The 13987-nt window shown below is 35.2% G+C and overlaps 1 protein-coding gene across 1 annotated transcript in view; it reads left to right on the top strand.

Moving 5' to 3' along the window:
* The window catches only part of LOC150092879 (uncharacterized), a 124644-nt gene that overhangs the window by 23213 nt on the left and 87444 nt on the right, over positions 1 to 13987 (top strand). Inside the window, exons 11-19 of the mRNA XM_090414147.1 lie at positions 873 to 928; positions 1669 to 1796; positions 1937 to 2034; positions 2336 to 2374; positions 3291 to 3418; positions 4611 to 4681; positions 5930 to 5994; positions 8068 to 8215; positions 11866 to 11983. Coding sequence (XP_090270273.1) covers positions 873 to 928; positions 1669 to 1796; positions 1937 to 2034; positions 2336 to 2374; positions 3291 to 3418; positions 4611 to 4681; positions 5930 to 5994; positions 8068 to 8215; positions 11866 to 11983 — 851 coding nt within the window. The remainder of the gene's footprint in view (positions 1 to 872; positions 929 to 1668; positions 1797 to 1936; positions 2035 to 2335; positions 2375 to 3290; positions 3419 to 4610; positions 4682 to 5929; positions 5995 to 8067; positions 8216 to 11865; positions 11984 to 13987) is intronic.

Genomic DNA, 13987 nt, shown 5'->3' with positions numbered 1-13987 from the left:
GCTGTAACAGAATTCTGCGCATATGGAAGTGATTTCTGACTTGTAAGATGATTTTATGGATGATTTCATGTTGATAACTTTTTCCTGACAACACTTCTGTCTGACATCGCTTCCCTCATCACGTTTACTTGTTCTTCACATTAATGTAGTAGCTATATGATAAGGATATCGGTGCATCTCGTTTGCCTGCTACCCCTTGTTCAGGTAAGAATCGGATAAGAATCATTCAGGTAAGAATCAGAATCAGTTATAAGCAGAAAACTCAGTCACAGGTGTCTCTGAAAGGCATTTCGAAAGAATTGATGCTTGCAAAGACAAGGAAGAAGAATCGGCACCCGATCGCCAACAGGTCTCCAGCGTCTATTCCGTTGATTAGGCCGAAGTGAAATGTCGCAGCAGTTATCTATCCTTTATACCGGTAGTACTGATTCTTATACTTTTGTCTCAGACGTGGAGTCTTGTGAGAATGTCTCGTTTGTTTTCGTCCTTAGACTGTCTGAACTGCAGAGCTGCAGAGAAAGAGAGAGAGAGAGAGAGAGGGGGGGGGGGTGGAGATTAGAAAAGAGGTGGAAAGGCTGAGTTGAGCGAGATGAATAGAGATAAAATAAATGCCAAAATTTTATTCTTATTCAATTTTTTTCATATTTACTAATTCCTAATTTAAATGCCTCTATAAATAATTATTTTTCCATTGCTAATCCGCGCTTTCTGGAAATAATATGCAACCCTCTGGTTAAGAATTATTTCACTTGGCATTTCAAGATTTATATGAACTTTGTTTCTGTAAAAAAAAATCTTAAGGAGTGCATTCAAAGAAAATTAAACAAAATTATGTCCACATTTTAAGTACTATATTTTCTTATTTTTTATAGTAACATCAGCTATTGTGCGAAAAGGAGTCTTATTCACAAAAACCTACAAATAACAGGTATGTTGAGGAAATGAACTCTTCCGCAACACCTCACAAATTTTTACAATGAAACATATTTCCGCTTATATATATATATGAGGTGACTTATGAGGTATAATGCTTGAATCGCTACTTGCACTTGCGAAAGTACCTCAATCTTTATTTTAGATATGTCATTAGCATATGATTTTAATACTTTTGCCCTTATATATGACCGTTTGGGTAAATATTACGAGGCAGTTCTCACAAACATTTTCTAATTCCCTCTTGACTTGCATTTGATTTTAGTACCACATATAAGCTGCTTGTTCTTTTTAATTTTTTTAAATAAATATTGTCCCACATCGCTTTTCCTTGAATAAGTCCTTGATGTGCCAAATAAACAGGTTGGAAAATATCTGTCTCTTTTTCTCCTTACACAATGTCTTAGATACTCTAGCACACTTTGTTTGGAATCTCAGCCATGTTCGGTCTTGAAGAAATTAAAATATTATTACAAATGAATCCATCTGACGTTACTATTGAAGCTATGTATCATTTTTGAAGAATGATTCAGCCTTTTGAAAAGAGTTCAACATACTTGTACTGAACTCAACTCCCGTAATATTTTCGCCGTATTGTAATTACAGTAGCGATTTATCAAACACAAAAATATACAAAAATGCCGTTTATTAAATATAAAATAACCAGTTAATCTGATAAAAAACAAAGCAAATTGTTTTAAACATAAATTATAAAAAGAATTTTTATGTTTTCAGATTCATTATCATCAACATCACCTTTGGTCGTGAAATTTACTGATCCCCGATGTCAATCCCAAGAACTTTCAGGTGGCAAGGGGGCTTCCTTGGCAAAGTTGTCAGAAATCTGTCACCTGGACAATTATGTGCGTATAAGCTCATTCTTATTTATTAAATAGTTCTTGTGGTAACATCAGCTTTTCAAAGTTATGGTGAAAATATATGACGAGCAAATCAAAAACTGAATAAATTGACTCTAATTTTTACCTGAATTTTTCTTCTGCAGTTCACAGTCCCTAAGGGATTTGTTGTTACCACCGCAGCGTATGAGATGTTTGCAAAGGACATGAAAGATATAATCTCAGAAGTTGAAAATGTTGTCTGGTAAGTTGGACAGCAGATCTTTTATTTGTAGTGCATTCAATAAATTCCAAAACATTTTAGAAGTCATTGCAATACGTGCAGAATAACGAAACATAATTGATTAGAGAATTGTCTCCTGAAAGCAGCAGTTTCGCATAAAGCAGTTCCTCCGACATCAGTGTAGGTTACTTATTAACTGCGTTTCTTAGTTTCAAGTCTCTAGCATTGAGAATTTAGACAGCACACATTTGATCATACTATAATTTCATATCTTATTAGGTGATATGTTTACTGACTAACTTGGTCATTTCTTGTCTTTCAGGGGAAAAACATCAGGCAATCCAAAAGATGCTTCAGAAAGGTATGTTGTTTTATAAAATCGACATTTTACTTTTATTCGTTGGAAAATAATGTTCGTAAGTAATATTTTCAAGATAAATGTCATTAGCAATTGAGATAAAAGCAAGGATTCTAACCTGAAATACATCTGTGTCTTTGACAAACTAATGAGATGGTTTCACGTTTAATATGAAATTATGTAAAACTATCAAAATCAAATATAACGCATTTTTCCATATTCTGCTAGAAGTCAATTCTACAAATGTAAATAATAATGCCATGAAAAACTGATAGAATACTTTGGGGACCCCCCCACCTTTTTTAAAGGCGTAAGAGAACACCTTTATGTTAACAAATATTTTCCGGTGTGAATGATTGGCATTGTAACCAGGGCCATCGCCAGATCGGATTGAGGCAAACAATTAGATATCGTCCCTGATGGATTATAAGACAAAAATATAAGAAAATCTCCAATTGCTGTTTTGTTTTTATTACAAGAGAAACATTAATGCAAAACGATTAGATAATAATATTGATTAAATGTTTGCTCTACGGGGATATCGCACAATAAAACTGTTTATAAACTGTTCTACATTTAAATTATAAGCTACGTTCGCCTCTGTCGATATAGTCGCTAGACCAACCAATCTCTCTTGGGTCATTTCTATTCGCAAATAATTTTTAATCAGTTTAAGCTTGGAAAAACTTCTTTCCGCACTTGCTACGTTAACAGGAATTGTTAGCGTAGCGACGGCGCCTACCGCAATATGGCTGAACGAGCGCCTTTATTAAGCCCCGCCGTGATTCAGGCTGCCTCTATGCTATACCCTGTCAACGATACTGATTGTAACAGATGCGGCAGCAACTACTTTCTAGTATTAAATGAATGCCCGGCTAACGACTCCTTTTCGTCAGAGAAATGTCTTTTCATCCCATAGGATAATGCATGAAATAACTTCACTGGAAATGCCACTTCCTGTAGTCCAAGCTATACAGAATCAACTTGAAAAATTATTTGGACAGAATGCAACTGCGACGAAGTTTGCTGTCAGATCTTCTGCTGTTGGTGAGTGAATCTGAAAATATGAAACTTACAGATAAATTTTAGTACTGCAGGTAAATAACCGCAAAAAAACTTAATTTTTCCTGTTTGAAATATGTTGTATTTACATTTTACATAAATGAGCAATATAGTATAAATATAGCTATAAATATATAAATATTGTAAAATAGTATAAATATAATATAATATAGCTAACCACTCGGCCAGCCAGGCCGGCTGGCCAAGTGATTAGCGTATCCGCTCTCCAGCCAAAGGCTGCGGATTCGAATCGCACCGTGGACATGGATTTTTGTGAGTGCCTGTGGAAATACTAGTGGTGGCGGTCGGCAGTAGATGGCATTAGTGTAGTTGCGGTCAGCTAGTGGATTGATTAGTGGAGACAGAGTTGTAGAGCAGATGCCCTCCTTCGATGAGTCCTTGGAATCCCTGGGGGTGTCAAATAATAAAATAATAATCTAAGTATTGATTCGTAGATCATACATAGATTATAAAATCACCCCTCTCTCTCTCTCTCTCTCTTTTTCTCTCTCTCTCTATCTATCTATTTGTCTGTTTCCTCTTCTTTCGGACTAAACGTACTAAAGCCAGTTGGACTAATTCACGCCATCTTCCAATTACAGTGATGGATTCAGTGGTCAATCACGGCCGAAGTAACTTAACTTTACAGAAACCTAAGTAATACTCTGGTAGGACAGTTTAAGATTACCATCCTATCATGATATTTTGCATAGTCCGCTATGTTTGTCAGTTGCATGGTGAACTTTTTGTTGGCCGGTTTGTCTGTCTTTGTGGTATGAAACACTTTTTTAGAAGCTAAAAACTTATCCACTTCCGTTTGAGACTGGCTAACCAATATTCACTGGAAACTCTCGTATAAACGTCCTTCACCTTCTAGACTTGACGCCATTCGATTTCGGGTCCTTCCAACTAATGGACATTATCCATTAAGCTGCAGAGTTATCTAACATCTGACACTAATCTAGTTAATATCTCAGAAGGTAGGTAAGTAATTACGTTTCTGTACTGCAGTATAAAAGGGATTCTGAATAATACAATTGAATGGCTTACTTTTTTGTCGATTATCTAGTTATTAACTAAATCAAAATATTGCTGTCATAAAATTTGTTTGTCAAAGGTATTGATTTATGCAGAAGCTGATATAACTTCTTCTTATTATTATTATTTATAATTCCAGGTGAAGACAGCGAAGAGTTATCGTGTGCTGGCCAAATGGAGACGTTTCTTGGAATAAATGGAATAACCAACGTAATTACATTTATTCGTTTTGAGACCGATACTAGCAAATAACCGATTTAATTTTATTTGTGTGTTCCATTTTGCAGGTTCCATAAATAATTTATTAATATGTTCCTGTCGAAAATCTGTGTAAAAATCACCATTTCCAATTATTTTGTATTCTTAGCTGGTTTGTTCTCAGAAGAGGCTTTACTTAGCATATAGGGAAGGCTATTCGGAAAACAGTGGTAGATGAAACAAAAGTGTGGAGGATGAGAAGCTGGTTCGATAAAGTTAGAGCTAAAATGCTTATGAATATTGACTACCAGCTGCTCGTGTTCTTACGTATACAGAGGAAAATGGAGGAATAGTGGTGAGCAGTTCGTTGGAGTAGCATCCATGAAAACAGTAGCTCTCTCCAGAAAGCGACGACTGGAGAAAGTTTGTGTGAGAGAGATTAAGATTTGCCTCTTCTCGTTTATTCGTTTTGAGACCGATACTAACAAAGGGAGGTCTTTTGCGCTCCACCCCAAATGTGTAAACAGTGTTATAAGGACGAGAGTTGGTTCATGGAGTGTCGCTGTAATTCTTGCAGTTATAGAGCAGGTTAAATGCAACTGTTTGCATTCTGCTTCACAGGGGACGTCCTTTCCTCGCACCACCAAGAAAGGATTTTGCCCTTTCCGGGATTGGAAAGCGAAGCAGTGACCAACATTATTATTTATTTTTGAACACAATTCCCAAATCTACTGGATATTCCGCCCAATTATTTTAATACTATACAGCATCAAAACATTCCGCGTATTGAAAAAAATATGTGCTGAAGAACAAGCCCAGCCTTATCATTATATACTGTTATTGCCATTAATATATTAAATTTGAAATTGAAAGTTCTAATGTCTAAAATATGTATGTTCATGTGCTATTTTTTTATTTTTATTTTGGTTTGAAGTACGATTGTATACTATCCAAAAACCTTTTGGATAGTATATGTGAAAACCTTTTAGTTTACTAAAATAAAATACATGCTGAGATAACTATTGGTTATTATTGTTTTAAGAAAAGTGCAAGGGGAACGGGGGGGCAAAATTTATTTCTAATTTTATTATTACAAAAACGGAGGGCATCTGTTTAAGAAGTATAAAAGTGATCACATGACAACTAAAACGAGCAAAGAATAAGAATGCAAGGAATGTGAACATAAATGAGAGGGGGGGGGGGGTAAAAATAATAACATGTAACGAATGTAAAGTTAATAAATATTTATTGTTTTCTTAGGTTGTAGAATCCATAAAGAAGTGCTGGGCCTCTCAGTTTAACGCAGTTGCTATTGAATACAAAAGGTAAGTTCGCTGTTTTTCATGATTATGTCAATCACTAGTTAATGTGCCCCACACAACACTTTTTAATCAATTTAGGATTCCTGACATGGAATGTTAAGTTTCGCTCAAAATATTACAATGAAATGTTTCGTTTAGAATATAATGGAAATAAAAGCAATCCGCAAGAAAATATAGGTATTTTTTCTGGGAAAACTCCCATGTTACCCCTCTTAAAGACTATTATTTTTACGGCTATTTTGCCTACTTGGCACTCCTAAACAGAAGCAGGCAAAATAGCGGTAAAAATAAAAACAATCCATTTATGTTTGAGGGATAACAATTTCAGCACAGTATTTGATGCCCTTCAGCTTCTCTCCAACAAGAATACCCAGTGTATAAGTCGAGGACTAGAAGTGGTCCTTTATTGATTTAAACCGGGCTCTCGATTATATATCGAGAAACTGTTTAAATTATTTTCATAAAATGTGAACCCATCAACGTACAGATGTATGAGCCACACATTCAAAACACTCGTGGTAATAAACGGTATGTCAGTGGTTAACATTCGCACACGACTCGAATGTTAAACAGTTCAATGGCCAATATCGAATATTCTTCAAAATTCTATCACGTCACCGTCGTTCATTCGATAGTAACTTTTTCGGGCTTGAAACTTGACTGAAAGCAATTGGTATCTTAACAGTAATTTCTAAAATATATAGCCCCAGTTACCCAATTTGATGTGTGTGTGTGTGTGTGTGTGTGTGTCACATTTATAAGTATTCACTACATATTTGAATTTTAACATCTTTTAATGAATAGTTTCATGGATCCAAAATTTACAACATATTCTCAGAATATATTATTCTTTGTATATATATATATTATATAGTTCCTAGTTATTATTTGTTTATATCTAGTTCTCATTCGGGAAAAGGAGGCACCACTGGTGTATGATATGCAGTTATTGCTTCTCTCTTTCTCTCTCTCGCTTTTTTCTCAATGAGCTGATCTGAAGTATAGATATAGTAGGTCGTTAGCAGTCGAGGCTGGGTCGTTTCTAATACGACCTATTCACTTTCTCATTTTCGTTTACCTTTATGATAATTTTTTCCCTCAAAGCACTTCGACTACTGATCACATGCGGAGTAGGATATGCCAATGGTTGACCATTGTTTCTCATTTACTGGTTCAGCCAGTAAACACGATACCCCTCAGAAAAGAACCAGGGTTTAAACTCCGCGAAGAATTTTTAAGAGAGCTTCTTAACTGAGGATTAGTTAGTTCGTTTGATACAGAGAAGAAAGGATTTTTTCATCCGCGAACATTTTATTATCATGTAAAAAAGGCAGACTGGGCAGAAATTGTTATTGCAATATGAGAATACGGCAGAAGTAACTAAAGGTATGTGGCTACTACCGAGAAAAAATACTCGAAATTAAGACACTACACTTGTCTCGTGGCCTTTCTTGCTTACTTCAGTTGTGCATCCCAAACAACCCGCCTCTCTCGTTTAGCTGAAGTTGAATGATAATGCAGTCCTGAAGAATTTGGACAGTTATAAAGAATTAGCTGAAAACGCAATACTTCCAAGTTTGATTTCTTCCTGGAAAGCATCTTCGAAAATATTATTTTAATTCGGCGAGATTCGTTAAAATATTGAACACAAGCTTAAATATTTAATGCACTAAATTTCAAACGTGTCGATATTTAAGTGCTTGACATTTCTTTCCTTGAAATTATTTAGTTCACGTTTTATCCAATTATCTGCAATAATTAAGCTCTTCACGTAATATTTGTCAACTGACTTGTGTGGTGTCTCATATGATGCGCATTAATTAAAGTAGAAAAGATCGTCACATTCGGGGAACTCATTCGTTCTTAAACTTTTAAAAATAGAACGAACACGTCTTTCACAAAACTTTCAGATTAGATTGCGATAGTTTCTACCTTAACATTAACTACTTCAAGAAGCTTCCTTTTAATTTGTCCGCATTTGATTTTGTAATTTCTAAGCTATCATTTTCAAAACGCATTTTATTACTCTGTCTCAAAATTTAAGGAAACATTTTTATTTTTATTTTTACATTGCAGAAGAAATGGTCAGTTGATCAACACTCCGATGGCTGTAGTAATCCAAGAGATGGTCCCGTGCGATGTGGCAGGAGTTATGTTTACTTGCGATCCAGTTACGAGTAACACTTCGGTGATCACCATTACAGCAAATTATGGACTGGGAGAGGTAACGTTTTTTGTTATTGTTGTTAATAAGTGCTTTTTAATAAGAGAGGATATAAAAGCATCGGTGACTATATAATAGTGGGCGAAAAACTAAAGAAGATGGTAAGAAATTGCAGAGTGTACAGAGGATGCAATATTGACTCAGACCACCATTTATTAATCAGTCCTATTAAGATCCCAAACCAGAGAAATAGAAACAATACAAGAACACAAAAACAAAAGCAGGAGCAATTTAAGATAGAACTGTTACAGCAAGATAACATCAAAGAAGACTTACAAATCATACAAAGAAATTACTGAAGATACAGATATTGAAAATGAATTGCAAAACATTAAACAAATTGTAAAACAAGCAGCTTATGGAGCCATAGGAACAAAACTGCGAAGAAAAGGGAAAGGACTCAGAACTTGGAACCCAGAAATAGACTTTTTAATAAGAAAGAAAAAAAGAAATCTACCTTAAATGGTTAAACAACAAAAACCATAGGAAATGGATTAGAATATAAAAGAATCACAGCAATAGCAAGAAGAGAAACCAGGAAAACCAGAAGACAGGACTGGGACATAAATGGACCTCAACTAAAGAGCTATAAAATCATTAAAAAATGATTCAAGAAACAAAGGATAATCTACAATTAGAAGGCCCCCCCCTCCACAAAAGAATGGGCCAATCACTACACCCAGTTTCTAAACAATAATAATCAAATTGAAATAAACAATTAGTAAGTCAAGAAACAGATGAAGAACCAATAAAGCTAAACGATCTACAGAAAATATTGGAAAAACTAAAAAAATAGAAAAGCTACAGGAGAAGATGAAATAAATTCAGAACTATACAAATACAGCTCTAAACCATTTCAATTACGATTAACTAAATTTCTAAACAGAATATAGGAAGAAGGAAACATCCCACAACAGCAATAGTCATAAACACATTCAAAAAAAACAAAAAAAAACAGAAAAGATTCCGGAAAGTACAGAGTAATATCCTTAAAAGTAACTAAACATCATGGGCCGAGGAAATTATTGGAAGAACAATGTGGCTTTAGGAAAGGAAGATCCTGCACAGATCCCACATTTACACTCAAACAAATTATAGAAAAAAAAAATAGAATTTTACCTGCCAACATATATGGCCTTCCCGGATTATGAGAAAGCATACGATCAAATCAACAGAACAAAAATAATGAATATACTGCAGGAATTGAAAGCTCCACCTCAAACCACATATGCAATAGCAAATATAATGGAAGAAAGCTAAATTAATATTGAAACTAATAATGAAACAACCTAAAAAGTTAAAACCAATAGAGGTTTCATTCAAGAAAGTAGATTATCACCAATACTTTTCAATATACATATATATATATATATATATATATATATATATATTATTTTTTTTATTTATTATTATATATTATATAATAGTATATAAATATATATTAAATAATCTATTATATATAATCTATTATATATAGATTATATAATAGATTATTTAATATATATTAATTTTTTCCATATATATGTACGCGCGGTTAGCCGAGTGGCTTTGCGGTTCGCAACCATATGCCTGGGGGAGGAGTGTCGTAGGCTCGATTCCCGTCGACGACGTGAGGAGCTCAAGGATCTTCCTCAGCCATAGCCAAGTTAGCCGGTCTTGGGCGTGAACAGCAGATTTTTTCCCGCCAGTTTATATGAGGATTTTCACTCCGCAAGCACGCAAACTGGACCCGTGAACACACACAGGCTACAGTCATGAAAATACGGCAAAGAAGGCAACGGGCAACAACCTTGCGTCACTATCTTTCTAGTAATCAGCTGCAACCCTCTCGAAGAGAGGAAGCCACAGGATCAGATCATATATATATATGGAACAAATTTCTTGAGAGTGGAGGAAAATCAAAAATCATAGGAAATAAAAAATTAACCAGTCTTTTGTACTGAAAATGAAGACCAATTACAGAAAAATCTACACGTGTTGAACAAAACAGTACAACCGTAAGATGAAATGAAACAATTTCATGCCAATAAATTCTGAATAAAATAAGTTCTTCTCCATAAACAAAACGAAATCAATAGCATTTCAAGGTAAAGACATTAAAATATGCAAACCAGTCATCCACAACAAAGTAATAGAACAAGTGAACGAATTTAAATATCTAGGAAATTTCATAAGCTCCAATGGAGAAATCGACATTGCATAAGAAAAGCAGAAATTCCTAACAGTCATTGGAACTTTGAACAGAAGACACTTCAACAAACAGATGTCCAAAATAATTCAGATAAAACTATATAAAATAATAATAGTAAATAATAATAAAATAATAGCCAAACCAATTCTGAAATATGACAGTGAAACGTGGATTTGGGGAGAACGAAATAAAAGACAAGTGGAAGCTGCAGAAATGAAGACCACTCGCAGGCTATAAAAGAATAGACAAGATAAGAAATGAAGAAATAAGAAAACAATTATCCATAATAAACATAACAGAAGACATCACAAACTGTAGAAAGAACTGGAAAGAATACACAGAAAGAATACTTGGAAATATAAACTAAAGGGACACAGATAAAGAGAAAGACCCAGGAGGAGATGGGCAGAAGACTTTTTAAACCCTTGAAAACGTTGCAGGCAAACAATGCCTAATACGGAAGCCAAGAAGAAGAAGAAGAATTGCTTTTGATGTCATTTAAGATAAAGACTAATCAAAAACTAAGAACTAATCAAGAACAAAAAATTATAGTGAAATTATTACTATTTCGAAATGACAGCAGTTTATATGATTAGTTAAGTGAAAAACATTTTTATAAGAGTAAACAGTAATTGTGCGTTCATTACTATTAAGATGTAGATGAAGTCGATTGATTTCGTCACTAAGATAGTGAATATTGTTGCATACTTTGCACAGATTCTAATTTAGAATAACTGAAAACGTGTCCTTTTAGATGGAATTTTTTTAAACAAATGTGAAAAACATTAATATTTCTTTGTCCAAATCTCATTTCCCTTCTTTAACCAGAGTTTAAGTTATACTTCCAACATAAGACGTGGCCGTATCTACAGAAATTCTTAGCTAAGCACTTGTTTCAAGAATTCTCCGACATGCTTCAGCAATTAAATATTAAATTCAGTAATTGAAACTTCTTCCTTATTAGCAGGATGAAAAGCACTCTCAAGTAGAGTTACTTTTCACATTCACGATTTTATAGCGGTTCAGATGTGTAATTGAAAACGACAGGTCAGCTGTCGACAATTCCTAAATAGACTTACCAAATTAATGGAGGGATTGCTGCACAGAATCAAGTGTAGCGTAGTTTGAGTGAGATTACTCAAACTAAACCACCTGTTGTGCTTTAATTTCTTTAGAAAAAGAGATAACTCATTTGTGAGTTATGAAGAAAGAAAAAAGAAAATTTAATGCACTCGAACTTCATAGGTTTTTAAAATTTGAACCGTGTTTTAGAGGCCTAAAATATATTATACTCTCCCCTAAGGAGAGGGGAGTGGACATTAATTTACTTGTCATTATAATGTCACCTGAAATTGCAAAGGACTGATACAGTCTTGCGGGTTTGAGTTGTCACTTTTCGTCTATGAGCGATATACCTTCGAGTTTATTCTTTTTCTTTTTTTTTTTCTTTCTTTCTCAGTCAGTGGTCTCGGCAGCTGCTGAACCAGACACTGTAATTCTGAAGAAGGACTTCACCAACCACCTTCATATCCTGTCCACTGCTATTGGCATCAAAGTGAAAAGAATAGTAATGAACGGTAAGCGTTTCTCTAAAGTGTTTGCTGTAAGAAGTGTTCACATAATCTTTGTTGGTGTTTGGGGTTTGATTTGAAGTTTGTAATTTGCAAGACGAAAAAAATGCTCGTGAGTGACTGCATTTAGAGAGAGAGAAAAATTGAGAATGAGAATGAATATTCATGCAATTTCAGATCATCCCGTATTAATATTGGCAGGTTTTTCAGTTTTCTGAAGTTTTACTTCTCCATTGCTTTTGCGCTAGATTTTCGACTTCCTCTCGTGCTATAACTTCATTTTAGATAATTAAGCACATGAAATATTTTTAGTATTATTATTATGGACTACTCCACAGAGTCCTTAGATTCATCGAGGGTGGTCCTAGATATCATGACAAGCACTATCCAACATTTGCTCAGCATCTATCATACTTTGCTTTGAACTCATTCACAGTCATGGCAACCACAATAGAATCGGGCAACCTATATCACTCATTCACCACTCTCCAAGAAAAAAATGTCTAGATCTAACACTCTTGTTAATTACACTCCCACCACCAGACGGGTTCTGAAAAATTTCCTCCATTTTATTCTTGTAAACACTCTTCAGTAATTTGCTTCTCAATTATATCAAACCTTCTCCACCTGTCACCTATTTTTATAACTCGCAAACCTTCAATCTGTACTAATGAGGTTCATTTCATAGACCTACTACCATCTTGGTCACTCGCCTCTGGATCCTCTCCATCTCATCTTCATCGCTGAGAAACCTACTTGACCAAATTGTGCGCAATGTAGTCAAGTTAGTGTTATCAAGTTAGTCTTATCAAGGCTCTATAAAGAGGTATAATAACCTACTTTGTCTCTGCTCGTCAGAGTATTCTTCAGTAACTACGTAATCCGATGTGCTGCTTGAGCCACGTTTGCAATGTGCAATTTAACTTTAACTCCCTATCCACTAATACCCCCCCAAATACCTGGAGTACAGTTCCTCCAATGTGGTACACAGCTGGTAGTATTTTCATCCCAAATGCATAAACGTATACTTTGCTACCTTAAAGTGATACCCATTATCCTTTGCCAAGACTACCAGTTTATCCAAATAATTCTGCAAATTTTGACATAATCTGTATTAACTATTGCTGTACCCAATTTTGTATAAATTCCGAATTCTACTCCTGAATAAACTACTCTCTGATATCTCTCTATCAACCGCCCTTATATGGTGTTATGTTATGTTATAAATATAAGATCTTATATCTTATAGGATCTTATTCATTCATTAGACATATCCAACATATCGTATAATTACAATTAGCGGACAATTATCTTAAAAAGCTATAGAAAATTATGAGACTTCTATCGTAAAAGCAATCTTCCTTTTCTGAGAACTATAGATACATGGATACATCTTCAAGGCCTACCTTTCCTAATTGGGTTGTAGGGGAAACAGCTGCAAGAGGAACTTCCAATGGTCACGATCCTCTGCCACCAAGCTCAGGTGTTCTGGTAGGATTCCCAAACGTGTCCACCCAAGGTTTTGGATATAATCTATCCAGCGAGTCCTTAGCCTTCCACGTGGCCTCCCACCCTCTGGCTGGGAAAAGAGGGCCTGCTGATGGAGCCTCTCTTGTGGCATTCTGACCAGATGCTCGTACTAACGTAACTGTGATCTCTCAACACGGAGAAGCAGCGGTTGAGTATTGAGGGTTTCCCTGCAGAGCTTCTGATTCTGTCGAGTCTTGTCAGCTCCGCAACGCCTTGAAGGAACCTCATTTCAGCCGCTTGGATTCGTGTCCGCATTCTTTCGGTCATTACCCAACTCTCATGACCATAGGTGAGGATGGGAACATAGACTATATTGAAGACAGCCAGCTTTGCCTTCTGGCTTAACTCCCTCTTCAATACTACCGAACGGTCAAGCTCCCGCAATATTGAGCTTGCTAAGCCAATTCGAGTATCTAGCTCTATGTCCCAATTTCCATCATTCGTGAATATGGATCCAAGGTATTAAAATTTCTCCACCTA

This window comes from Typopeltis vanoorti, chromosome 24 (assembly GCF_054136105.1).
Source record: "Typopeltis vanoorti isolate ZY-2024b chromosome 24, IOZ_Tvanoo_1.0, whole genome shotgun sequence".
Classification (NCBI taxonomy): domain Eukaryota; kingdom Metazoa; phylum Arthropoda; class Arachnida; order Uropygi; family Thelyphonidae; genus Typopeltis; species Typopeltis vanoorti.
Note: the sequence above shows the minus strand (reverse complement) of the source record. Positions and strands in the feature narration are given on the sequence as shown.